The following is a 26526-nucleotide window of genomic DNA, read 5'->3' as shown; positions in this document are numbered from 1 at the left end:
TCACGGGTAATTACGATGCTGCTAGATACAAAATACTTTCGTAACAATCATTATTATGTACATGCTCAAGTTGGACCGTCTGGCAACGCAGGAAGCGGCTTCCTAGCCCCCCTCGTGTCTTGTGACACGTTCTCTTGGTCGTCCTCTTCGTCTTCCGATTCTTGTCCTTCAACCTCTGGTGACGACGGCGTCCTTTCCTTCCCACCATCCTCCCCATTCGTCTCGATGGACGAGACCTCATGGTAGTCCGTCGACGACAGCGACAAGAGCGACGAGGTAGACGGCTGGTGAAGCTGCTGCTGCCTCCTCCTCCGCTGCGTGGCCGTCTCTCCGGGTGACGGCGAGGGCGACGGTGAAGGAGAGGGTGACTCCTCCCTTATCCCCTCCAGCAGCGGCTGCAACTTGTTGTTGTTATTACTACCCAGCTCATCCTGGTCATCAGGGGGAGAGCCGTGATTAGAGATGTGAATAGCTGGTGTCCCTTCCCGACTCGACTCTGGAGTTAAAGGCGGGATCATTGGGAGGGATTTCTCCCTATGAGCTGGAACAGGTCGTTTATGAATGCCGGTAGGGGAATAAATCTGTCTCGGGAGCGCAGACGCCGCAAGAGTAGCAGCAGACGACGACGAGGCGGATGGTGGTGAAGGGGAAAGGTTCATCCTGTGGTGAATAGAATCAAAATGACTACTCCCCGGCACGGGGGAGATAGGTGGTGGGGAGGCAGTTTCGGACCTGGCACCGTTGGACATGAACCCTGCTGCGTATCGCCGGTAATATGCCGCTGCCGCGGACGACGGGTCACGGGATAGGGATGGGGGCAGGAAGGATGAGTCGCTACCGCCGCGGTTGGTGAAGATTACGAGAACCAGACAGGATAATATCAGCACTGACTGGAAGATCGCCATGCGCTTTTGAAACACCACCTCATCGGCGAGGACGTTGAGGCGGGTGGTGAGGGCGACGATTTGGCGGTCGGATTGTTCTCTCTGCGTTTCCAGGGCGATGACGGTCGACTGCCACATTTGGTCGTACTGGGTCCTGACGTGGCGGAGCTCGGAAAAGACGGTTTGGTTGAGGGTGTTAAGAAAGGAGTCCACCCGGGTGAGCTGTTTGCGCTCCATGGTGCGGAGGACTTCTTGGAGGAAGCGGGATTGCTCTTCTATGTACTGGAGGGAGAGGGAGGTGTTGGATTCGAGGTGTTGGAGGCGCTTGTTGACTTGTTTGAAGAATGATTCTTGGACGGTGGGGGAGGAGGAGGGATGCCCTGAGGTGGGAGTTGTCTTGCTGCGGGTTGCGTTGGAGGGTTTTTCGCCTTCTTTGCCTGGGGTTTTTGCTGAGCCTTGAGATGGGGTGGTGTCGGGGGAGGTGTCACTGGCACGGTTTGGCGGCTTCTTTTGGTTATCCTGGTGGTTTCCCGTGTGGGCATTGTCACCGCTATCTGGCTGAGGTGGAGGGTTGGACGCTGGGGGTGCAGTGTTTGGTTGGCCTTGACCAGTGGCCGTGTCTCCTGTCACCGGAGAGGGGAAGATCTTTTCGGCCTTTGGTGTCTCCTTGGCCTTGTCTGCTGGTACTGCTTTTTCGGCCCCGGCGTCAGCTTTGGAAGTTGAGTTGCTGTGTTTTTCGGCACCGTCTGGTCCCGAAGCAGGTGTCGGATCACTTGTCGTAGTCGAACGCATTGCGCAGGTCTCAAGCACAAAGTGGCTGTCGTATGGTTGCCAGGGAGACGAGCCTGTATCAATGGCTATTGTATCTGGAGAAGCCTCCTTTGTATCGTTGGCCTGCTCACTCTCCATGACCGAAGTCGGCTCTGAAGGGGGCTCTTGGATCTCGGGAACAACCTCCTGAGGGGAAGACCCTTCAATCTGCTCCGGCTCATCATCCTCTCTGGGCTCTTTCCAACTATCCAACATCCTCGTTCCATGAACACGTAGCAGTGAGACTGGGCAATAATACTCGTTTCCATAGTGGCTCAGAAACTCGATACGGATGTACTTGGTGTAGATCTGAGGATGCTCAACCAGAAAAGGCTGAATATCTCGAGCATTTCGAGCCTCAAAGGTACCCAAGTCCACCCACTTGTCCAACTTCACGGGGTATCGATCACTGGCGCTGACCCGGAACTTTCGAATCATGCTGGAAAAGAACTCAAAATTCGCCAAGACGACTGTGTCAACAAGGATATCATCACTCAGCTCGACAATGACAAACTTGTTTTTCCGATGGCACTCGAGTAGCATATATGTGTCCTTGTTTTCCACCAGGATGGCCTTAGCGTTCTTAGCACCAGGGCTTGTTTTGAGGATAGTAGCACCCGCATCGAATGATGAGAACGAGAACCTCTCCTTGCACGTCTTTCCAGCGTCCTTACTCCGGTAGTATGGTGTTTTGTTATCGTCATAGAGGATTTGTTCTTCCTGTACCTCTTTGCTGGCTTCAGCCACAGCATCCCCAGAAGAGGAGGACGTGATCTCGGTGACTTTCTCCGTGAGGGCGTCAAAGTCCAGTATTTCCCCATCGTTGCCCAGGCTGTCCATGTTGTCGTTGTTGAGTCCCGGTTCACGGTCGGGCTTGTGGTGATCTCCGTGGTGTTGTTTTTGTGCCTTCTTGATGTTGGCGGGATCCTGGCCTGACTTGCGCAGCATCATCTCTTTCCACTCTTCAAATGACATGAAGGCCACCGATTCCTCTTCCTCCTTTTGTTCGGTACCGGCTGCCTGCTCTTGCTGTGTCGCATTATCGACAACTGATGTGATACTGACAGTGACCGTTTCGGCAGCTGTGCTTTCGACGGCGGCTGTAGCGGCCGGTCTTGGGCTCGTCCATGCTGAGCGCAAGCATTGTTGCGGGAGGGTATGTGTGATGTAGTTGATAGTCTTGAATTCGCAGACTCCGGGGGAAGTGACAGATAGAGCTGCCGTCGCGGGCGCCGTGGGTGTCGTGACTATCGCCGTCGTCGTTACGGATGGGGCCGTTACGGCTGGCGTTTCGGAAATAGATCCACTGGAGACAACAGCTGTTGCGTAGAGTCCCAGCAACACTAGTCCCAGTGCAGGTGAAGTTCTCCAAGGTGTTGGTGAAGATCGCATACTGGGCTTCCTTCAAGTGGTCGATGCGCCGGAAGCTCGCTTATCCATGGCGTCCAGTGATGGCACTCGAAAATGAATTCGAGGAAACGTGGCTGGCGCGTCTTTGTTGGGTATACGGTATTGTCTCGTGGCTTCTCACTCAATTGGTCCCAATTCCGTCAACAGTGAATTGGCAGGCTCGGACTTGTCTACCATGTCGTGAAAAAAAGGGCGAGGCGGGTTCGACACTTGCCAGGTTGGCTTTCGTCACTGGCGCTGGGCAGGGAAACACAACAGCCTGGAGCATTGCACTTGCAGGGGCTGAGGCCCTGACAGGCTGGGGTCTGCCGGCCGGGAGTTGTGAAAGTGAGGGTTCGGGTTGGAAGTGTGCTGTTAAATCCTCTTCTTATACCGAGCACTTCCAAACTTGGAATCAGACGGAACTTCCTCTATCAGACGGAAGTTTCTTTATCTCAGACGGGAGTTTCTTTTATCAGACGGAATTTTCTCTATCTACGACGAAGAGTTTGCTCTCACTCGTCTCTTTCCAAAAACTTCCTGCTCCTCTGCACAATGAAGTTGCTCCTACCCCCACTCTTCAACAAGCACTCCACTTGACAGCTTGGACAGGCCCTCCCCGACAACAAAAAAGCAAGAGCTCCAAAACGGCGAGCTGGCATTGGTCGGCCGCGCCAGCTCTGATATCAGGCTAAATTCCCCCATCAGACGAGGCTGCCGCCTGTCCCATGATGCGCTGCCCCGCCATCCGCTACAGGCGCGAGGGAAGCTCTGGGGGGAAAAGGTCCCCGCGAGATCAGCTACCACTCATGACGACCATGCCCCACGTCGATCTGTTTTGCCGGGAAGAAATAAAAGAATCATGATCAGTTGTTTTCCTCTCTCCTCCTACTGCTGTTAGTTTCTCAGAGACATTGGGTGATTATTGTGTGAACTGCGTCCAAATTACCCCGCGGTGTTGAACATAGAGCTTGACGACTTACACCATGACCGACAACGGACCCCTTTACCTGGGGTTTGACCTCTCAACCCAACAGCTCAAAGGTACACCCAAACTTTCCAGGACCTCTTCTCTGGCCAAAACTAACCTCCCAAAGCCATCGTCATCCAATCCGACCTCTCCATCGTCTCCTCCGCCAAAGTCGACTTCGACCAGGACTTTGGCGCCAAATACAAGATCAAAAAGGGCGTCCTCGTCAACGAACAAGAAGGCGAGGTCTTTGCCCCCGTAGCCCTCTGGCTCGAGTCCCTCGACCTTGTCCTCCAGCGTCTCCAAGAGCAAAACACACCCCTGAACTGCATCAAGGGCATCAGCGGCTCCTGCCAACAACACGGTAGCGTCTACTGGAGCCATGAAGCCGAGCAGCTCCTCGGCGGTTTAACCGCGGACAAGTCCCTCGTTGACCAACTCACGGGAGCCTTCTCACACCCCTTCGCCCCCAACTGGCAAGATCACAGCACCCAGCATGAGTGCGACAAGTTTGAGGAGACAATGGGGACGGCAGAGAGGTTGGCTCAGGCCACGGGGAGCGCGGCGCATCATGTTTGTTCACCCCCTCCAATCCCTTTTCTTACATCTAGCTAATGGTGATATATGTAAACAGCGCTTCACCGGCACCCAAATCATGCGCCTCCGCCACAAGCTCCCCCAAATGTACACCTCCACCTCCCGCATCTCCCTCGTCTCCTCCTTCCTCGCCTCCCTCTTCCTCGGCTCCATCGCGCCCATGGACATCTCCGACGTCTGCGGGATGAACCTCTGGGACATCCCCTCCAACAACTGGTCATCGCCCCTTCTCGACCTCGCCTCGGGTGGCTCGCCCGATGACCTCAGAGCTAAACTCGGCGAGGTAAGACAAGACGGCGGCGGCAGCATGGGCAATGTGTCCTCTTATTTCGTAAACAAGTACAACTTCTCCCCTGACTGCGGGGTGGCCCCTTTTACGGGTGACAACCCCGCCACGATTCTGGCCCTGCCGTTGAGGCCGCTGGATGCGATTGTCAGTCTGGGGACTAGCACGACATTCTTGATGAGCACGCCGGTTTACAAGCCGGATCCGAGCTATCACTTTTTTAATCACCCGACCACGCCGGGGCAGTACATGTTTATGTTGTGCTACAAGAATGGGGGTTTGGCTAGAGAAAAAGTGCGTGACGTACTACCTAGTTCTGAGTCTGGAGATGTTTGGGAGAACTTTAACAAGCACGCGCTCGAGACAGCGCCGTTGGATGTGCGAAAGGAGGGGGATAGGGCAAAGCTGGGGTTGTACTTTTACCTGCCCGAGATTGTACCGAACATCAAGGCTGGTACGTGGAGGTATACATGTGACGCCAACTCGGGGGAGGGGTTGGAGGAGGTGAGGGAGCCCTGGGCCAAGGAGACGGACGCGAGGGCGATTATTGAGAGTCAGGCTTTGAGCATGAGGTTGAGGAGTCAGAAGTTGGTGACGGCGCCGAGGGAGGGGTTGCCGGCGCAGCCAGGGAGGGTTTATTTGGTTGGAGGGGGGAGTTTGAACCCTGCTATTACGCGGGTGCTGGGGGATGCGCTGGGGGGAGCGGATGGGGTTTACAAGTTGGATGTCGGGGGGAATGCGTGCGCGTTGGGGGGTGCGTATAAGGCTGTTTGGGCGTTTGAGAGGGGGGATGGGGAGGCGTTTGATGAGTTGATTGGGAAGAGGTGGAAGGAGGAGGGGGCGATTCAGAGGGTGGATGAGGGTTACAAAAAGGGGGTGTTTGAAAAGTATGGGAATGTGTTGGGAGCTTTTGAGAAGATGGAGGAGGAGATTTTGAAAGTTGCGAAGAATACGTAGTAGGGTTGGGTGAATGGGTAGAAACTAAAATGGTTCCTCTTTCATACCGCTGGTCGGTGATAAGCCATATGCAGGTACGGAACTATTGAGCTGTGGTAACGCAGTGATGGTGGCTTGTTCTCTATACGAATGCGTTCATTATGACTGGCTGGAAAACTAAACCAACTTGATAACTCTCGTGAGCTTCAATGCCCTCTCAACAAACTACACGCCACTACCATACGAAACCTCTTCAACGTTCAACCGTCGCCAAGCAGTGGATGCGGCGGACTATTCACCTCCGACGTCACCACCGCGGGGTTGCTCGACAGGGGAGTGCCACTCAGTTTACTGTCTACCAGACCTTCCGGAATGCAGCGAACCCCTGAGCAAGATCCCCATAAAACATGGCGCGCGGTCCAGAAAGCCATGATCTGATGCTGCTCCTCGGACCAGTATCATATTTAGACTGCTTGGTCTTTTGCGTCTTCTTGGCTCCCCAGCTGATATGGCACGTTGGATTCTTCGAGACAGTCTGGTGCGTGCTTCAAGCACTGCCGTTCTTTTGTAAGTTGGCCGAATTCTCACTTCAAGGTCATTTGCTGAATAGAACAAGCGGTGAAGCTACCTGTTGGGCTTATGAGAGAAAGATACTTTTTACCTCCTGAAAATCAGTCTCTGTTCGTCCAGAAGGCCTCATCGTTTGAGGATTTTGTGATTCGCTGTGTCCGGTACGCATTCGAACATGTCCCTGCAAAAATCGGTAGGGTCTTCTTCTCCAAGGAGGTTGCGCTTCCGTTTATGCAGTTCCGGCTGTTGCGACATGGCTATTTTAGGTGTCCTGTTCCGTGGAGGGAACATCGCGAGGTTAGTAGCTTGCGGGCTAGATGTTAGGTTACCTGTGCGGCTGGCTGACTGTGAAGAAGGAGTCCTTCCATGGCATCTGGCTGATCAAAAATCCGGAAGAGAAGCCCGACTTTGTGCTATTCTACGCTCATGGTGAGGGCCCAGTGATGGTGAAACTCGTCGATGATACACCATACTGATGTCGTTAGGTGGTGGATTTTCGATGGGGTCGTCGTACTTCTATCTCGAATTTCTCCTGACCTGGTTATCGGAGCTGGAGGCTCTGGGCTACAGTAACCCGGCCATATTTGCGTTGGAGTACACACTAGTGCCAGACGCTGCATTTCCAACCCAGCTCAACGAGGCTGTACGGGGCTACGAGCATGTGCTGAAGGTGGTGCAAGATCCCTCACTCGTCTGTGTCAGTGGTGATTCTGCAGGTGCGACTCTGATCCTCAGTTTGCTGCTGCATCTAGGCAGCCAAGAGGCAAACGGCATCGGGTATGGGCGTCGACTCCCGGTGCCTGCCTTGGCCGTCCTCATTTCGCCGTGGGTGACGCTCGTTTCCACACGGCACCGGAATACCGTCAGCGACTATCTTGACGTGAAACAACTGCATCAGTACGGAATGCAGTTTGCAGGCGGGAAAATGCCAGAGAAAGAGCCGTTGGTATCGCCGGGGTGTTGCAAAGACATGGGTTTGTGGAAGCGGTCTTCCCCGTCAAAGGGGATTTATATAACGTATGGCACCGAGGAGGTGTTTGCCTCGGAAATCGAAGACTTCATCGGTACCGTGCAGGAGACGGTCGTTGTCAAGAGCGAAGCTGCTGTCGGCGGCATTCACGCCTGGCCCGTTGCCTCATTATTCCTTTCGAGCAATGTAAATGAGCGACTTGGTGGACTGAGAACTATAAGCAAGGAGATTAGACAGTGTATTCCTTGAGGAGGCAGCAGTTGCTGTAACAGTTGCTAGAGCGGAAGTTCTGTCAGATTAGATCAAGTTATTTTGGGCCATCATGGACTTGAGCAAAGATGACCCCAGAGCCAGAGACTCGGTTTCTTCGATGCCCCGTTCAACGTCTTTGGCTATTGTGTTTGCTCATTGATGGTCATCATGAACGCCGGGACTAGGTGTGAACAAGGTGAGGAGAGATAACTAACCTTTCAAGAAGCTGGCGTCGTAATGGCAACTCGCCGTTTGAGAGTCAAAAGTTGGACGGAGCATGAAAGAGACGTCAACCCGAGAAGTGGAAACGAATTCAGAAATGCCGTTCTGATACCTGTCCCACCTGGACCTGAAACCTACCTTGTCGTTGGACGCAAGGTGGGATGAGTGAGTGGCTGGATAAACCCGAAAGGGAGTTGCTGAAGTCGTCGAGCACCTGACATGTCGAGCAAAGAGGGCTCACCTCGTTTCAGAAGAATATATGGCAAGACTTCTTCTTCCTGACGGACCACAGCAGCAACTCGTTCAGAAACAGAGGCTCCCATGATCGACGATCCAGGGGAGCATGGCAGATTCTCAAGCGGTGATGCAGGGCAAACCGAAGATCTGCATGTTCGGAAAAATGGACTTGGGGCTGTGCTCGGGCTAAGCCTAATAGGGTTAGAGCTCACGCCTGGTGATTTGCTGACCGTGGGGCAGAAGCGGCGTGAAAGCGCGACAGGATGCATATAAACGCGCTGGTGATCCCCCCTCCAAGGACGGCCTGGCTCGGCGGTAGAGCCTGATCTGAAGTCGACCCGAGGGGATTCATATTTCATTCTGGACCTCTCCTCCAAGTTCATGTAAGTCAGCTACGGACTAGCTCCATTCTTCTTGTACCTTCCTTCATCTGGTTCAACCCCCAGCATATACCTGCCTATGGTATATCACCAGCTGTCAACCTGGGCCGCTTCTGCCTTGTTGAAGGCAGACACATGGTATTCTCTGCATGCAACATAAAAAAAGTCTCCAACCTGTCCACCTCACGCAGGCACAGCTTGCATTAGCCCCGCCATCCTACCCCTCCATTGCCCCGCCCTGCACGGGAAGCTCTCTTTGTCCAGCCACAGCTTCCACAGCTCGGGCCTGTTCGAACAGCGATTAACCCAAATACTTGTAGCATCCCACCTCCAACCACCCCACTAAACCCAGCTTGTCTCGGTCCACGGAAGCGATTCCAAGAGACGCCATTCTCAGCAAGGGCGGCAGCCTCAGGCCTATCATAAATTGTGTCGCCGGTCACTGGCATCCGGTAGACATTTTTCTATTGTCATTACCTACTACAATGTCTGACGAGGGCACTTATGCTCCCCGGAGTCCGGATCTCTCTTCCTTCTATTCATCGGGCCCCACTCCGCCAGCGGAACAAGCACAAACCCAGCACTGGCCGCCGTTATCACAATCACAACCCCCGTCACAGTTTTCTCCGCAACGGCCACACAAGCTTCCGCCTTCAAGTACATATTTTTCAGGCCAGCCAGCAGCAAACCAAAGCTCTCACCATTACCAACTTCATCAACCACAACCACAACCACAATTGCCACATCAGCAACCACAGCTCGCGACACCGCCTCAGGCCTTGGCGCAAACCGTACGACCATCCAAGAACCTCAGCGACATCACCAATCAGCCGCCCCTAAACACCAGCTTTAGCGGAGCCGCATACCCACCGCAGTCGCAGACCTACTCAACTTATATCCCCCAGTCCGCTGCTCCCGCGTCACAACCCGCTTCGGCGTCCAGTTACACAGCTCCTTCGCCGCAATCATACCAAAACCGATCGTGGTACGGCGCAGACAATTATCAGTACCGTCCACAAAAGCCGATTCATCAGCAACAGCAGCAACAGACACCACTTCACGCGCAGCATTACACGTCCGGCGCGTTCACAACTCAACCTGCTGGCTTTCCCCACGGTCTAGACGGCACAGTCAGTCCACCGGAATCTCACGACGCGAACCACAACAGCAACAACATCAACTCCGGCAACCCCGCAAGCACGATGCCTCCCAAACGTGGGGCAGCTGCCCGACCCCCACCTCCCACCATCGAGCCCTCCCCAGTCAAGACAAAGTTCCCAACAGCGCGGATCAAGCGCATCATGCAGGCTGACGAAGAAGTAGGCAAGGTGGCACAGCAGACGCCTATCGCGGTGGGGAAAGCTTTGGAGCTTTTTATGGTGCAAATGGTGACTAAGAGCGCGGATCTAGCCCGGGAGAAGAACTCGAAGCGAGTATCAGCACAAATGCTGAAGCAAGTCGTCGAGGCGGACGAGCAATGGGACTTTCTGAGAGAAATCGTTAGTAGGGTCGAGACGACAGAAGAGAAAAAGGGAGGTCCTAGCAAATCCAAGAGCGCAGCCGAGACGGAAAGCGAGGACGAGGCACCCGAGAAGAAGAAGAGAGCCGGCAGGAGGAAGAAGGTAGCCTGAGCTCACGGTCTTGAATCGGCGATACAAGACTTATAATGACTGGTTGCAAACCAAGGACGGGAAAGCAGGCGTTACGGGGAAATGGACCAGGGATGGGCGGCGTGTTTGGGACAAGCGGGAGAAAACTATTGCTATTTCTCAGAGGAGCATTGATATACCGGTGTTTGTGCTTTAGCATCAAAGAGGATCTCGGTCTGAAAGAGATGGATGGCACTTTGTTTTCATGGGATGGAGCGGAGTATTCTGACCTGGCAATGCCAGTTGAGGCTACACGAGCATGGCACTGGGGACGCGTTAGATTTTGTGTTTATACGAAGCAAGCATTGTGTTTTGTACCGAGTATCGTGGGTGATGACCGGAGATGTCGGTCTGTGGCAGAGACGGAGAACTGCTCTGGCTTGTTACTGATGGGCGACGGGATAAGCCGGGGCGTCGGGTCCAAGATAACGCAGCACACCACCTACCTACCATTTCGTCCAACTCATTCGTATGTGGGTTCGGCACTCTTGCAGATAGGGCGCCTCAGTATGTGCCGGGTTGGACCTTCTAGATTTCACAATGGGTACCAGTCGCCCACCTCACCTTCAAAAATGCGAACGGCTAGACATTAGGCCGCATCTGTACACTACGGCCATTCCCGATAACCGGAGTCTGCCCCTAGTGGAACCCTCCTACACTTTGCAACTATGTGCTCGCAACTATGCATGTAACTACAACACCTACCATGACTGATGCCGATAGGTAGGTGACAACGGGAAGCCCGTCCTCGTGAGCCGGATCGACAGGTGGGCATTCAGCCTTACCGAGACCACTTTTTGACCCCTGGTCCCCGACACTTTGCTGCTTGGTGCTAACGAAGCAACACTGTGAGGTTGTGTTTGCCCAATGCCCAATGAAGACGGGTGGCGCTGCCTGGTTGCAGCATCTCGTCACCTCCAACTTGTCCGGTGCATGGAGCTGAGCTGAGAGGAAGCAGCATCCATCGGCATGAGCACCCAGTGAAATTTCTCGGCTTTTCGCTTTCGAATCTGGAGGAGGGTTGGCCATGCCCTGCCCGCCCCCGCGCGCGTTTCCTTTGCCTTCCCTCCCACTTCCCCGTCACTGCCCCTGTCTTCCCCAAAGCTGCTTCGCTTGTCCCTGTCTCTTCTTATCTTAGTGCGCTTTTGACCGTTGCAGGCTAGCAGTGCCTATGCCCGCTACCGCTGCCGTGTTGGCTGAGCAGAAACCGACACCTGAAGAGGCACAACACATATGCGACGTGTCGATCACCGCCGTCTTACAACAGTCCTAGCGACACGGCCATGGCAGGTTGAAGGGCAGGTAGAACGAATGGGGCTTGCGCGGCGTCATCCACGTCCATGATGCCAGCCCAGGGCCGTAACACAGTGGCCCCCAGCCTTCTTCCCCCCGTGGACAACGAGGCTACAACGCCTTTCTCGGACCTCTTCAACAGCGGTTTTGATCGCGCGACCATCGACGCAACCCTACAGTTTGTTGATCGCAACATCATCATCGCACCAAACGGCCGCCGCTACCGGTTAGAAGAGCTTCCCGATCCCGCACCAGGACAACTCCCCAGCCCAGCGTCTGCTTCCGCTTCGGCTCCTTTTACACCACCTCCGTCTGCCAGTCCCCCAAGTTATCAAGCCGCTCCGACTGCGAGGACGCCGCCGATAGCAAGCCGCGCGCCGCCGGTTGCCAGTTCTCTTTCGAGCTCACTCTCCTTTAAGACATTTGCGACATGGGGGAGGTCGCCGTCGAATGCCAACTCGCATTCGCACTCCTCCCCTCGAAGGCATAACCCACCACCACCACCACCACAACCACAACCACCACCGCCCCAGAGCCCGATTCATGAAGCCAGCACGATGATGGCCCAGCTCAGCGTCGGCAGCAACCATTTTGGGGTCAACCCTTTGTACGGACAGTCAGATGGCGGGGTGCAAGCGGCCGAAGCCTTGACGGATCCCTACATGGGCGTCCCCGGAGTGGCGCCGGCAACCCCGCGAAGTACAACGGCTTCACCCAGGGGTTCCATATCGCAAACACAGCAGCACCCGCCGTCGTCACCACAGCAGTACTTGGAGCCTTCAAGCCAACATGCCCACCATGCTCGCACGTCATCCGTGTCGTCTGGGAGTGGGAACCCACATCAGACACGCTGGACCAGCCCCGATTACGTCGGCTATACGCAACAAGCAGTCAACGCCTCCCGCCAACTGCCGACGACGACTGGCCTACCATCACTCCTAGGGGAGTCAATACCAATAGTATCGAGCAGCCCATCAGCGTCATCACTCTCACCAACTCTGGCAACACTGCCTACGTCATCTTCGTACTCGTCCTCCAACTCGAACTATCTCCACCAATATTACAACCAGTCTCACCCGCATCCACGAAGGATATCAGACCCTCTATCACCCCCGACGCCATCGCCCTCAGAAGTAGAGAAGGAGTTTTACAACGGACCAGGGATTCGAGGACACCATCACTACCCGCCGCTGTATCACCATGTGCCTACATCGGATTACGTAGCATCACCGTCTGTTGTGGCAAGACAGCCGAGTTATGCTAGTTTTGGGACAACACCAACGCAGGAATATGGCGGGGGAGGGGAATATGACACCTTGACGCCGGTGGTGGTGATGCACCCGATGCAGAGCACTACCGATGTAGCGGGAACCCCTGGAATGGCCCCGTCGATGATGTCGAGCGATGGGGGGAGCACGGGGAGGGACAATGTGCTGCCAGGGGAGGACCTGGTGTTTGATGGGTATGCTTCTCCAACCGCCAAACGAAACATGAGGTGTCCAGTAAGCTAATAAAGTGGAACAGCCCGGTCAGATCCGCCCATTCTCTCACCAACCCAATATGGCAGGAGGGCGTCTTGAAGGTCTTTAGAAATAACTTGACCAACGACCTTCGGTTCCACTGTAAAGCGCCAAAAGAGTCAGAAACATATTGGAGTTTGTGCCCCCCCTCTTCCGGCAGTAGTTCAGACGGAAGATACTGACTAAGAACCAACAGTGAAATCCATCAATGCCCAACTCGTCCCAGCATATGCCTATGATCAACGACTCCCAAACGTGGTCTACATCCGTGATAGGGAATCAGAACAGGGCCCGGGAAGCGGGTATATGTCATCTTCTTCGCAGGCAGGAACAGGAAGACCAAGCGGGATATATCAGTTTGACAAACCGGCGGCGTTATTCGACTTTCAGGCTCGCCTGACAAGTCAGAAGGTGGTGCTTGATATCCAAAGTGTTAAGTTGGTCACGCTAAACAAAAGCGGGTCGAGGGAGATAGAGAAGTACTCTGGGGTTAGGCTGCAGATCTGGCACGAGAGTAACGAAGGTGGAAGGAGAAGTGGCGGGGGGCCATCAGCAGAAGTGGCTAGTTTTGTAACAGCTGGGACGGCGTTAAGTGGACCGTTGAGGGAGAGATTGGTAGCAAGCAGTTCAAGGCTGATGGTTTATTTGGGACGTTCGGGGGAGTACATCACTTTGTTTAGTAAGTTTGCTGTTTGTGCTCGGACGAAATTTGGGGGGGTTGTGCTGACTGATTGGGGAATTAGTCACCGATGATTTGGATATTAAGCTGGAAGGGCAGACGATTGTGAAGTTGAAACCAAGAAAGGGGCCGGGGCCGTTTACAAGGAGGGTGTCACGGTGGCCGGGGGTGAAAGGTATGCCTATCCTCTTTCGTCTGGAAATGCAAGGCAATGAAGTTGACAATAAACAGCACATATGGAAAAAGGCATAGGTTCCGAGCCCGCTGGATTAGACATCCATGGTCAACAAGGGGAGGAAGACGTGGAAAAGTACGATTTGTACAAGACCTTTGAGATTGAGTTTGAGAACTCGCCAAGTACGTCTCTTGTCCCTTCTCACTTTCTGGTGACGAATACTAACAAGAGAGCACGCAGGTCAAGACAACTTTGTCCAAAAATGGAGAGAAGTCCTTCACCAACGGCGACGAGAACGCCAGCGATTAGAACAAATACAAGAAGAGATGACGAGCACGGGTGGTTTACACGGGCGACAAGCCAGGGAGTTGTTTTGGTGATGTGATTAGGGGCAACAAATCGTCCGAGCGTGGGGGGGTATATGAACACGGTGAGGTACAAAGCAGCAGAGAGACGGAAGGAACATACATCATGTGAAACGTCATATATTATGAACAGAGTCGGCCTATCCAAGGGGATGGTATATATACATCGGACGAGAGATAGCGATGGATTTTCTCTTATCTTGTATAGGCACAGATGGGACGGGGGTTCATAAGGTCAGGTTGGGGTACGATACCATAACATACTATACCATTTTTTGCAATTTACTTATGAAATCTAAGATTCAGGTATATAACTACAGGCGGGAGCAATGTCTGTGTGAATGATCGGGTACAAGCCGAAGCAAGTCGAACGATGGGAGCAGCTTACAGGAGCAATGACAATAGCGATCCTGCTAATATCTTTGCACATGGGACGAAAACTCCTACCCATCAACAACCCCCCCCGACGAAAATCACCGTCAAAGGCAAAAGCGGCACAGCCTTTTCCGTCCCAGCACTCCAGGAAATGTCCAAACCTGAGTCAAGAAATCCTACACTAAACCTGAACGATAGATCAAAGCTTTACCAAACTCAGTTACCGACTTCCACAAGATGAGGCGGTGTTCTGCAGTATTTCAAACTCCTCGGTCAACAAAACCAACAACAGCCGAAAAGCCTGTGAGAGGAGAAAAGCGGGGCAACGGTTCTTCCCCAGATTTTGAACTGGCTGATTACGGGCGAGTGTCCCGCCCGGGAGCGCCCCGCCTGCCCGCCCGACGGTAGCAAAGTGTTTCTTTCCTCTTCGATAACCAGACGTTCCACAGCCTGGAACTTCTTTGACCAGCAGTTCTGGTCGATCATGATCCTGGCCCAAATCCAGAAGTTCATGAATTTCGTCTACGTGCTTGTGCTTGATGATATGAGTTTCGTCTCAGGCCACCAGCGTTGTTGGGTTCCTGGTTACTGGTCCTTTCCTGCGGCCCCACTATGGGCGAGGAGCACCATCGCGAGGAGGCGCGCGCCGATCAATCTGAACAGCTGGGGAGGAGGGGACGAATAATAAGAAAATGTTAAGCGAGCCATGTGGTGGCCCTGTCGAGGTGAGGTGAGTTTTGAGATGGCATGGTGGCGTGGAGGGGCACAAATAATGGTACTGATTTTCCGGGATGGAAGAATGGATTGTTTCATGAGACATGGGATTTTATATGTACACTGAAGATAATATATTTTGAAAAAAGGAGCAAGTTGAAGATAAGGATGGAGCTGAGATGAGAGGCGGGGAGAGATGACCCGAGCGTGCTTGGACGCCGTTGGGATGTTTCAGTAGGGGTCTAGCAGCAGCTGTAATTACACTTGGGAGTTTTGAATGAAATCCATTCACACTCACTCATTGACAAAACATCAAATTCCAAAACTCACTCACCTTATCACCGCAATCAAGGTCAAATTCCACACTCCTGTCAGATCACAAGCACGGCACGGCCCAAACCTCTGGGTTCCATTTCCACAAAGTCCCAAAAAGTCATGCATCTCGTGGGAAGGCCAGCGTCGCACCAAGCACCCAAGAGGTAAGAATCCAAAAATTGTCGACAAGGGTCCATCATTGGCTGCGTCTCGCTGGCAGTCCCCTCTGCTGCAACCAACCCAACCCAAAAAGCATGATAATAGTGATAAAAAACCGACAAGAGGAGCCAGGCGGGAAGGCTTGGCTTGGCTGGATTTCGAGCATGACCGGGGAGCTGGGTTTAGTCTAGCTGAACCTCTCATCAATCAATTCGCCTTCTCTCTCTCTCTCCTATATTTTCATTTTCACTTTCAACGACCTGTCTTTCTTTTCAATGTACAAAATCTGCCTTGTCAGCGAATTTTAACAAGATAATTTCCATTTTGGATACCGCCATTTGAAGAACCGAAGACTTATCGCATCTTGTACTTTTGTTGCTGCAGGACGGGGCAAGAAGGACGCGCCACTGAATGCGGGTACGGATACCCGGCACACACACCACAGCACAGCCAGAGGATGTTGAAAGTGAGGCTCGTTGCTTGACCGAGGACTCAATTGAGAAGAGACGGATCGAACTACACCAGCAACTTGACGTCAGTTTTGTTAGCGATCTAGGCAGAAAGAAACAAGCGCCGATAGACACAACCTGTCTCAGCCCACTTGTCTCACGGTGTACTTGACCCAGATCCCAGCTCATATCTACACAGCACCACCACACAGGCAGATTCACCCAACCCACATTTCCAACCACTAAACCACCCAGCCTCATCACCACTCACCCTACGTGGGAGTGAGTGAGAGGCCAGGCAGGCTACCGAATATATCAACTCGTTCACCGAGCACTACTCGCACCCCAATCTTATCACCAATCTTAATCCCCCAGCAGCTCGGCTCAGCTCAGCCCCTTTCCCTTCCACATCACCACTCGGTGTGTGGTGAGGAATTCAGCCAGTCCAACCACAATGCAAGAACCAGAGATCTTCACCCAGCCCATCACCTCCAAAGACCGAATCGACGGCTCCCAATCCCCCAACGGTCTCGAATTAGACACCTACCGCGGCACAATCTACAGCAATGGCCTCTCCTCCCCCGGTGGAAACGGTCACGGCGGCAGCCGCGGTGGTCCCAACGACGACAATTCCTCCGATGATTACCACGACTTCGTTTACCCAGAAGAACGCAAGCTAGGGACATGGTCGACCGCTTTCCTAATCATCAACCGGGTGGTGGGCGCCGGCATCTTCAGCACGCCAAGTAGTATCATTCTCAGTATCAACAGCGTGGGGATGACGTTGCTGTTTTGGGTGCTGGGGGGTATTATGACTTTTTGGTGTGTATTGCCTGCCCTCTTATAGATCCCCTTTTTGTGACGATGACTGACATGTTTTATAGCGGGTATGATCAAACACCACTAAAGCTCACTTACCTCTCCTCTCAGCAGTCAAATACTAACCCCTCTCTAACCCAGCCTCTTCGTCTACCTAGAATACGGCACCGCCCTCCCCCGCTCCGGCGGCGAAAAAGTCTACCTCGAGCGCGTCTACCAACGGCCAAGATACTTGGCAACCTGCATCTTCGCCGTGCAGTTCGTCTTCTTCGCCATCTCCACCGCCAACTCGATTTCCTTCAGCTCCTACCTTCTCCGCGCCGCCAAAGGCAGCAGCGGCAATGAGGAATACCTCCGAAGCCAGCAGCTCCAGCCCAACATCAACGACCCCGAAGACGAGCGCCAATGGCTCACCCGAGGCATCGCCGTTGCAGCCATCACGGTCGTCTGTCTCATCCACGCTTTTGCCCCGAGATGGGGTATCTGGCTCAGCAACGGGTTGGGGGCCTTCAAGTTGGTGTTGCTGAGTCTGTTAGTCTGCACTGGTTTTGCGGCATTGGCGGGAAAGACGGCCAGTCCGAGGCCGGAGCCGAGTAACTTTTCGAGTTTCAATGGCCCGGAAATGGAGACTGCGAATGCGAGGACGCTGGATACTGGTCCGCCAATGGCGCAGACAGCGGCGGGGTATGCGTTGGGGCTGTTGCAGGTGCTATACTCGTATGGAGGGTGGGAGAATGCAAACTATGTGTTGACCGAGGTGAGGAATGCGCCGACCACGTTGAGGAGAGCGGCGCCCATTGCGATTAGTATCGTTACGGTGTTGTATGTGTTGGCGAATATTGCTTATGTGAGTATTTCCCTGTTGGTTTGTTTTGTATCAAAAAGGGGGACTAACACGGTTGAATCAGTTTTCTGCCATGACGAAAGATCAGATGGCCAATTCGAGAGTGGTAGTCGCTGCTCAGTTTTTCGAGAACGTCTGGGGGAAGAGCGTCTTCGTTCAGAGGGTTTTGCCGTTGTTTATCGGGTTTTCCTCGCTGGGCAACGTGTTTGCCCAGTCGTTCGCCATGCCTCGTGTGAAGCAGGAGTTGGCCAAGGAGGGTGTCTTGCCATGGTCACGGTTCTGGGCGAGTGACTGGCCGTTCAATGCTCCATCCGGTGCCATCTTTCTCCACTGGATTGTGACAACAGTCTTCATCCTTGCCTCGCAGACGTCAGACGTGTACACCTTTGTCACCAACGTCTTCGTGTACAGCTCGAACTGGATCAAGATCCTTCTTGCTGTTGGGCTGGTGTACCTGAACTTTACGCCCTCGGAGCGTTGGGCGGAGCAGAGGACTACCTTCCGGAGCTCGCCCTTGTTGACGATTTTCTGGACGGTGTCGTTGCTGTTTGTGCAGGCGGCGACGTTCATTCCGAACCAGGTGTTCACGACGGAGAGATTGCCGTACTACGTCGTACCCACGTTGGGTACGAGTCTGTTGGCGATCGGGACGGCATACTGGCTGATTTGGGCAAAGGTGCTGCCCGCGTTTGGATACCATATCCAGCATGAGATTGTCCAGATGCCTGACGGTAGCGAGAGAGTGAAGTACAAGGTGAGTTGCTTGAGGCTGGACTGCTTGAGAAGTGAACATGAGCTAACAGTTATTACAGAGAGTCAGACCAAAAAAGAAGAGAAAAAGACAAGGCCAATGGCAACGTCCGAGGAGGCAGTCGGTGTGGTGATACATTGACGTATTTATTGTATATAAGGATGATTGTAAATAACTCTTAATGTTGAATACGGCAGAGGCCGAGCGATGAATCCCACCCCTTGAGAAGCAGTGACGTAGCGTAGATAGATTGTTGTAGGAGACAGAGTATTGAAAGTTAGGGTTGGGGTTGTCGATAGTGGATGTGTTCAGGGAGGCAGTAACCAGACTATATGAGAAGAAAATTTCATAGAAACCATGCTCCCGGTTTATAGTTTTAGAACGGCCGGGAAAGCCTTTATATGTTTTCGACTCCCGTCTTCATCGGGAAGGTTGAGCCTCCGTATAAAGAAGGTGCAGGGAAAATGCCGAGCCGGAGCGTCGGCAGGTGGGGCAGCTCCCTGGAGCCCCTGGAATTGGCCAACTGGAGCTTTTGGATCGGTTGTCCTCAGCGTCGTGTCGGAAAGCTTCGACATCACCGACATCTCCATCTTTTGCCAAGTTAGCTACCTATTCTTTTGTGTGGCAGCCATGCTACAACTGATACCTCTATCCCAACGTGACGTCAAACCCCGACTCTAACTGAGCGAGAGCAGAGCATGCTGTCTCCCCGCCGTCTGATCTCGTCTCGTCCTCTGCCACCGAACCGAGTGCCCGCCGCCGCCCCGTTTCCCCGTGTTGCCCGAGTGCCAGGCCCGCTGCCCGCTGCCCGCTGTTCGTCCCCCGCGCCGTAAACGCGTGAACCGGTCCTTCGCAAACATCCTTACCTACCACACGCACACCACCCAACCAATGTCTTGGGACTTGCTTCAGCGGTTCCTCGAGAGCGATGTCTTTAACCAGAATCCTTTCCTCTCGGTGTCGTACCTCTCGTATGTTACTCCTAGCGTCCAGCGCATAGGACAGGACAGCTGTTACAAATACAAAAAAGTCACGGACCGCTGACCGCTTGCCTCCCACCTCTGCAGACGATATGCCGACCACATAGGCATTCACTATGTGCTGTGCAACAAGCTTCGCCAATTTCCCTACGAGGACATCGAGTTCTTCCTGCCGCAACTGTGCCATCTTATTATAAGCGTCGACAATGAGTCCATGGCTCTGGAGGAATTCCTCCTGGACCTATGCGAGGAGTCGGTGACAGCAGCGCTCCTGGTTCGTTTCTTTAGTTCAGCATATGCACCGCAAACCTCGGTATACTGACCATCGTGGCTAGACCTTTTGGTTGTTTCAAACTTACCTCCATGACCTCTCGTCGAATCCGCAAACCGAGGCTTTCAGTACTTGCCGCCGAGTCTACAACAAGGTGCAACACATAGTGTTTGGGGTATCAGACGTTAGGAGACAGGAAAAGATTGTGGAAAATGCACTGCCGGTGACTGTCTTGGGGAGCTTCGTGTTGGCGAGCATTGCTTTGCCCATGTTGCCTGGCTGGGCGGGACCCCTTGCTGTTGCGCAAGCGAGAAGACCACGCCCTGTTATCGAAAGCATCGCCGAGCCAGTCGCCGCTGCTCCTCAGACTCAGAATAAGAATGTGCCTGCTAGAGCGCATACTGTGACGGCCGGGAGTAGCAGGTCCAAACGCGCAAAGGAGAGTCGCATAGCAAGCGCCCCAGACGTCAAGGTTCAGCCCACTTCCCAGAACAACTCGCCCAAAAAACACAGGACCAAACCGTCAAGACCCGGTACGTCTGGGAGCGTAGCAGAGGCGCCATTGCCAAAACCAAGCCGACCTGCTCCAGTCGAAAGTCTGGAAAATCTCAGCCTTGAAGCACGCATCAGCTCGGCATCCTTACCGCTACCTGATTCTCGACCTCGTATCGTTACCAGACCCACCACGCCCCTGACAGCTGGCCTACGACCGCACGACATGTCTAGGAAACATTCGCACAGCGTCAAGACCATGCTGAACCAAGCTGAGATGACCAATGAGCAAAAAATACGGCTCTTGAGACAAAACTACTTTCGCTGCCAGACAGCTTTCTTGACAGCATTGGAGGATATCTCGAACCGCTTGGTGATTGTGCCTAAGCCGGCTCGTCTAAGTGCTCTGCGCGCCGAGCTTGCCTTGATCGCCAGGGACTTGCCTGCCGAGGTTGATATCCCAGTGTTGTGCCCGCCTACTCTAGTAGACGGCTCACCATCGAAAAGCCGCCACCACAGAATAGTCCGGTTGAACCCGGCCGAGGCAACAGTTCTTAACAGTGCTGAAAAAGTGCCGTATCTACTCATGGTGGAAATTCTGAGGGACGATTTTACCTTTGATCCTGACACCCAGGATAACCAGAGGCTGCTTACAACTCTACTGGCCGAGCAGGGGACGAGGAAAAGAATATTCGATTTATCTGATGCCCCTAGCATACCTGCCGTTTCCCGGACACCACCGGCCGAGCCAGTGGTGGATAGCGTTTTCGAGCCAGCTTCTGGAGATCTGGGGGCTTCGCCTATGCTCAAGCCCTTAGATGACGATCTATTTGGCCCTGTACCGCCATTGCCAAGAACTCAATCGCTCCGGGTTGGCAACCCAAATATCGCTGTTTCTGGGGCTGTAGACAACAAGACAACGCCTCGACACTCTATCCACACTAGTATCTCTGGGTCACCTAGTCCTCCGGCTAGAAGCCGTACTTTGACTATCAGCAACCCGCGAAACAACTCTGTCGATCAGCCTGACTTTTCGGCACTGGCTATTCATATGCGAACGGCATCTCAGATGCTGGCCCAGCTGGACGCAACCAGCGGGAAGCGTCCAAAACAAGAAGTAGCGGCCATCCGCGCCAAGATCATTGCAAGCATGCAGAGTCTGGAGGAGCAGAGCTTTGATCTGGATGACGGCCATGGACCAACGTTTGACACCATCATAGCCAAGAGCGAGGTGGGCTCCGCTGCTGCGGCCAGCAATAATAACGCCAATGGAACAACAGACATGGAAAACGAAGGCAGTGCCGGCCCTGAACCAGCAAATATCAACGCCAATGCCGGTATTGACAGGATGGAAAATGACATCAAGACGGGTGGTCTTCAGCGCAAGGGTGACCGTGACGATCCCAGCGCGGCGGTCTTTGGAGAGGCGTGGGAGGTGAAGAAGGAGCGGATCCGCAAGTCTTCGCCGTACGGATGGATGAAGAACTGGGACCTTATGAGCGTCATTATCAAGACAGGCTCTGACTTGAGGCAGGAGGCGTTTGCGTGCCAGTTGATTCGAGTCTGCCACAAGATCTGGGTGGATGCTGGGGTGCCGGTGTGGGTGAAGCTCATGCGGATTCTGGTGACGGGAGAATCATCTGGCTTGATCGAGACGATTGCCAACGGCGTATCCCTTCACTCCATCAAGCGCAGCCTGACGATGGCGTCGATCGAGTCGGGGCAGAACCCAAGGAGGAGGATCGCCACGCTCAAGGACCATTTCGTGAAAGTGTTTGGCAAGCCTGACAGCGAGGGGTACAGGGCTGGCGTGGACGCTTTCAAGAGATCGCTGGCGGCGTACAGCGTTATTTCTTATGTGCTCCAGCTCAAGGACAGGCACAACGGGAACGTGCTGATTGACAACGAGGGGCACATTATTCACATCGACTTTGGGTTCATGCTGTCGAACTCGCCGGGGTCAGTTGGGTTTGAGGCGGCGCCCTTCAAGTTTACGTATGAGTATGTGGATGTGCTGGGGGGTGTTGGGTCGGCTGATTATGAGGATTTTAAGAAGCTTTGCAAGCAGGCTTTTCAGGGTGAGTTTCCTATCGGCATATCGTGACGATAGGTGATGTTAACAAGTGGCAATAGCTCTTCGACGATCAGCGGATAATATCATCGACCTGGTCAGCATGATGGGGCGGGAGAGCAAGATGCCTTGTTATGGAGCGGGCGTCACGCAGGTCACGGCGGCATTGAGGCAGAGGTTTCAGCTGCAGCTGAGCGCGGATGAGGCGGAGCAGTTTGTTGAGACGGATTTGATTGGGAAGTCGTTGGGGAGTTATTACACAAGGCTGTGAGTTTTGCTGCCACCCTTACATCGTCTATAATATACTGACACGAAAGGTGCAAAATAGTTATGATACCTTTCAATATAGAACACAGGGAATCTACTGAGCGGGCGAGGTAGAGTAAGGACAAGGATAAGACAGGTTGGTGGGGGAGTGCAGGAGGGGGGGGGGGGGGGTTAATAGGAGCGTGGTTTTTTTTTCTCTTTTTTACAAGATGGTTTCTGGTGTTGGGTGGGGGGAGCGGTCATACAAAGACACACATATTTTTACAAACAAAAAGCGAGGAAGCAGCACAGCCAGCATATCTTGGACGGCGTTTTTAATTTTCATATAAAAGGGATGATGACTGTTTGATTGTAGAGATGGGGAAAGGGGGGCGTGATGTATTTGACGAGTTGGAAAGTTTGGCGGTTATACGTGGCAAGATTCCCTTGGTTTTAACGGTGTTGGGAGATGGGGGTATAAAGGTTGTTAAAGGGGATGGGGGCTGTGGATATAGATAGGTGTGATGGGTAGTTGGTGTTAATGAATGACAAGAAGGGATGTTGACGCCGACTGTCTGAAGATATGCTGGTTATACTGAAGATTTTGTTCCCTTGTTCAAATGTAGGAAGGATGTTTTCTTATCAAGGTGAGAGAAACGCCGAAGAGGGAACTCAGTTTCATAGAGTTGCCGTATGACATTGGTGGTCATGGTCAGCCATTTTCGAACGCTTACTGACTAGGTAAGGCACTTTTGAAGAATACTCTTCACTGTTTTTTTTCAGGCCCCATATTCCCAGTAGTTTGCAGTCTCCATTCTTTTTTTTTCTTTTTTTACTACGACGTGCTCAGACGATAGTCGTTGGTTTAGGGTGTGATGATCATCCCGCGAGGCTGCCGTCAGCCTTGAAATGTTGCAGATTCTTGCCGGTTTTGGGGAGGCTGCTATGTGGGAGAATCCGGGAATGGGGTTACAATCATGGGCGTGATGGAAGGGGAAGATTTTTACGTAGATCGGATAACGGCTATTGAGCACATTGGTTTTGTGCTGTGTTAGATTTGTGGTGATGTGATGGTGGGAAGTACTTTTGTTGGTGGTGCGGGTAAAGGTGGAAGAATGGTGTGAGTGAGTGGTGTAAGTGAAAGGTTTAAGTGGTGTGAAGTGCCCGATGTATGGTGTAAGTGGTTGGTGGTGCCAAACATGGAAACCATTGGACGACCTGGGGACGCAGGGGCAATCATGGTTTCTTTTTTTTTTTTGGATGACATTAACGTCTAGAAACTGGGAAGAAGAGATAAAAGGGGCGTGGTGTAAGGGAAAGATACCGTGCTGAAACAGGGTCAGATCATTGGGTAACGCTGTCTCCCAAAAAGGGATTGTTCGTATAGGCGCCTGGAACCTCTGATGAGTATGGGTTCGGGGAGTGTGGGTGCAGTCGGGAGTGGGCGCCCCTAAACATGCATATTGGCTGCCCGAGTTTTATCGGCTGGGTTGGTGAAGAAAGCAGGTGATAGATCTACAGACGGGACATGTAGTTGTAGTAGTAGCAGGGCGAGGAGTGTCTCACTTGGTTGGCGGCAATGTATTCTCGGGGGACGGTAGACAAGCTAGGTCATGTTATTAGGACGGGAAGAAATGTGGGTGGGTACCTTGCTGTTAGTTTTCTTGGTAGGGAGAAAGTTGAAGCCATCACGACGTCTTGGCGTTTTGGTGTCCTCGTGACAAAGGGCGGCTTAGGGGCGGTGTGTTGATGCCCCTCTGCTTCGTCTTGATAGGATTCAATAGAAGGAGTGATGAACTCGAAGCATGATAGGTCTAATACACCCAGACCGCCAGTTCTGTGAATCACCACACTTCGTCGACGTGATCCGCAGCTGGGTTAAAGCCTTTGGCCAAGACACGGTTTCTGTGCGCCCTGAATGTGCACTTTTGCAAAGTCCTCAATCACAGGACTTGATTGAGGACCATGTTTAAGAGATAGTACTGTGTCATATGCGTCTTCTTCTGCGAGGTCACGACGGAAGGGTATCACAGTGGTGGCAAAATCAAGCCTGATCGGCGGAAGGGCGGGCTAGCTTGCACTAGCTACGCCCAAAGGTGAACAGAGTGAGGCTTTGCTGGCAGGCAATTATTTTAGGAAGATATCGTGACTTTTGTGGTAGGTGGAGGTGGAAGCTTGAGGTTACCTCGAGTCTCGCCCTGTATACCTTTGATCTGCGCGATATATGGATGGGACGGGTTGGGTGTTTCCACGGAGAAACAAGCCCGGAATAACTTCTCCGTGGAAGAGATGGGAGGAAGGTACCATCCCCTTTGACTCCTTGAAACTCCTAGTTCTTCGACAAAGACGAACCACCAGGCAGGTCTCATCATTTTGTTGGTAGTGTTGTCATGTAACCCCAAACTAAAACACCAAACCGGATTTCACCCTCACTTCTTTCACTCCCGCAGATCTACCAAATAGATTAAATCTACACTACTGACCGGTACTCGCACGGCGTCCTGCCCGTCACCGTGACCATCAACAGACCATCTGCAAGTAAGGTAAGCACAACACATTAGCCGTATGCGACTAAGTAGGTGTGTTTTCTCTCAAAAAGCACCTGCAGTACAACAATTACAAATCATGCCACTTCACATTTTTATTCTAGAAGCACTTTATATCTCATGTTGCCACGCCTGAATATGCTGTAAACTGATCATGTAGTACTACCCCCGCACAGAGAGACGAACTTGTTCTTCTGCAGTAGAGACCCCGTTGTTGTGTCACTTGACACAGCATCCAAGATCAAAACATTGGCTGGGATGTAGGAGGTAGGGCGGAGTGAGTACCCGGCCGAGAGGCGGATATGGGCATGAATGTGGTGATGATTTGCCTTGCATTGGTGTGTGTAGATCATCTCGAGATGACGGGACCGGAAGAGCTAATGATATCCAACACATGGAGATAGTGCGGGAAGCAGATAGTCTGGTTACTGAAGGTTTGTTACATCAGTGTGATAACATTAGGTACCTACAGCTGCGTTTCGTTGTAGTTGCGTTTCGTAACAACTCCAGTCATGACCACCAGACAGACAGTAATGAAAATTAAACGTGGTAACAAACATCTCGGAGTGCTTCCTTTTCCCTTCCTTACCCTAGTCCTTTTAACCTGCCCCCCCAAACGTACCGTACCCTATACCGTACCGTAACCCCATGCCCCAAAAAGAAACAGACCAAGAAAGAAAACGTGTTGTTGATAAGCCAGAAAATCCCACAGAAACTAAGTAAGACGCTCACTTAAACCAAGGAGAGATACATTTTTTTTTTCCCAGTGTGTTTTTGTTTAGTGTCATGCGCCGATGACACGGTCATCATATGACCATGACACGAGAACCAAACCATCAAAGGAAAAACCCCAAGAGAGAAACAACAGTGGAAACGCCCGGTTCCTTACCTGCATATCATGACATTTGTCCTCCCGTCCTGCAGCAGCCCACATCTCGGCCGTAGCCTTACCGTCCTGCTGTGCCATGTCCGCCCTAGACAACCACTCCCCAATCCGCCCACCCCTCCCCCAAATCATCACATCCTATGATCCCCAGCCCTACTCTACTCCTCCCTCTGCCCAGTCCCCGCACTCGGCGGCGGCGGCGGAGGGGGAGGAGGGGGAGGAGGCGGCGGATCGCGCCTTCCCTTTGTTTCACCTGCATCCCACCCAGATTAGCCAGACACATCATGCTCCCCTGGTGCGTTGCGTGGGAGGCTGCTCTCCCCATTATCTGGAATTTCCCTTTTCGGATCCCACACAACAAGCTGACACTAGATGAAGAAATAGAGGAAGAGGGCGGGGAAACCGTGGGAGCCGGGTGCCTGCT

At 52.9% G+C, this 26526-nt stretch overlaps 8 protein-coding genes across 8 annotated transcripts in view, besides 4 other annotated features; 6 read left to right on the top strand and 2 right to left on the bottom strand.

Moving 5' to 3' along the window:
• Positions 1–65: 65 nt before the first annotated feature.
• On the bottom strand, positions 66–3086 carry PODANS_7_2430 (uncharacterized protein; the record flags this gene model as incomplete). Its single annotated transcript, XM_001907741.1, has 1 exon — positions 66–3086. One exon carries the CDS (start codon positions 3084–3086, stop codon positions 66–68), a length of 3021 nt encoding a protein of 1006 aa, XP_001907776.1.
• A 983-nt stretch (positions 3087–4069) lies between these two features.
• Positions 4070–5893, top strand: PODANS_7_2440 (uncharacterized protein; the record flags this gene model as incomplete). The annotated part of the gene is made up of 3 exons (XM_001907740.1): positions 4070–4127; positions 4181–4626; positions 4688–5893. 3 exons carry the CDS (start codon positions 4070–4072, stop codon positions 5891–5893), a joined length of 1710 nt encoding a protein of 569 aa, XP_001907775.1.
• A 386-nt stretch (positions 5894–6279) lies between these two features.
• On the top strand, positions 6280–7874 carry PODANS_7_2450 (uncharacterized protein; the record flags this gene model as incomplete). The annotated part of the gene is made up of 5 exons (XM_001907739.1): positions 6280–6439; positions 6489–6739; positions 6799–6871; positions 6928–7598; positions 7767–7874. The coding sequence occupies 5 exons, from the start codon at positions 6280–6282 to the stop codon at positions 7872–7874; spliced, it is 1263 nt and encodes a 420-aa protein (XP_001907774.1).
• A 1114-nt stretch (positions 7875–8988) lies between these two features.
• On the top strand, positions 8989–10134 carry PODANS_7_2460 (uncharacterized protein; the record flags this gene model as incomplete). The annotated part of the gene is made up of 1 exon (XM_001907738.1): positions 8989–10134. The coding sequence occupies one exon, from the start codon at positions 8989–8991 to the stop codon at positions 10132–10134; it is 1146 nt and encodes a 381-aa protein (XP_001907773.1).
• A 1361-nt stretch (positions 10135–11495) lies between these two features.
• PODANS_7_2470 (uncharacterized protein) lies at positions 11496–14199 on the top strand (the record flags this gene model as incomplete). Its single annotated transcript, XM_001907737.1, has 6 exons — positions 11496–12947; positions 13013–13100; positions 13162–13644; positions 13709–13819; positions 13876–14001; positions 14060–14199. 6 exons carry the CDS (start codon positions 11496–11498, stop codon positions 14197–14199), a joined length of 2400 nt encoding a protein of 799 aa, XP_001907772.1.
• Positions 11761–11780: a sequence feature (primer 7G16B).
• Positions 11937–11973: an STS (primer 7G16).
• Positions 12036–12055: a sequence feature (primer 7G16A).
• Positions 14200–14950: 751 nt separating the features above from the next.
• Positions 14951–15181: a repeat region (rgion duplique sur le chromosome 7).
• A 1469-nt stretch (positions 15182–16650) lies between these two features.
• On the top strand, positions 16651–18751 carry PODANS_7_2480 (uncharacterized protein; the record flags this gene model as incomplete). The annotated part of the gene is made up of 3 exons (XM_001907736.1): positions 16651–17018; positions 17157–17862; positions 17924–18751. 3 exons carry the CDS (start codon positions 16651–16653, stop codon positions 18749–18751), a joined length of 1902 nt encoding a protein of 633 aa, XP_001907771.1.
• Positions 18752–19501: 750 nt separating this feature from the next.
• PODANS_7_2490 (uncharacterized protein) lies at positions 19502–22792 on the top strand (the record flags this gene model as incomplete). The annotated part of the gene is made up of 5 exons (XM_001907735.1): positions 19502–19572; positions 19678–19864; positions 19926–22431; positions 22478–22691; positions 22753–22792. The coding sequence occupies 5 exons, from the start codon at positions 19502–19504 to the stop codon at positions 22790–22792; spliced, it is 3018 nt and encodes a 1005-aa protein (XP_001907770.1).
• Positions 22793–26190: 3398 nt separating this feature from the next.
• PODANS_7_2500 (uncharacterized protein) overlaps positions 26191–26526 on the bottom strand; it is a gene marked incomplete at both ends in the record, with an annotated part of 1551 nt that continues 1215 nt past the window's right edge. Inside the window, one exon of the mRNA XM_001907734.1 lies at positions 26191–26339. Within this exon, the coding sequence (XP_001907769.1) occupies positions 26191–26339 (149 nt within the window). The remainder of the gene's footprint in view (positions 26340–26526) is intronic.

The sequence above is a fragment of the Podospora anserina genome, chromosome 7 (assembly GCF_000226545.1).
Source record: "Podospora anserina S mat+ genomic DNA chromosome 7, supercontig 1".
NCBI classification, from domain to species: Eukaryota; Fungi; Ascomycota; class Sordariomycetes; order Sordariales; family Podosporaceae; genus Podospora; species Podospora anserina.
The sequence above is the reverse complement of the archived record's forward strand: the minus strand, read 5'-3'. Positions and strand labels throughout refer to the sequence as shown.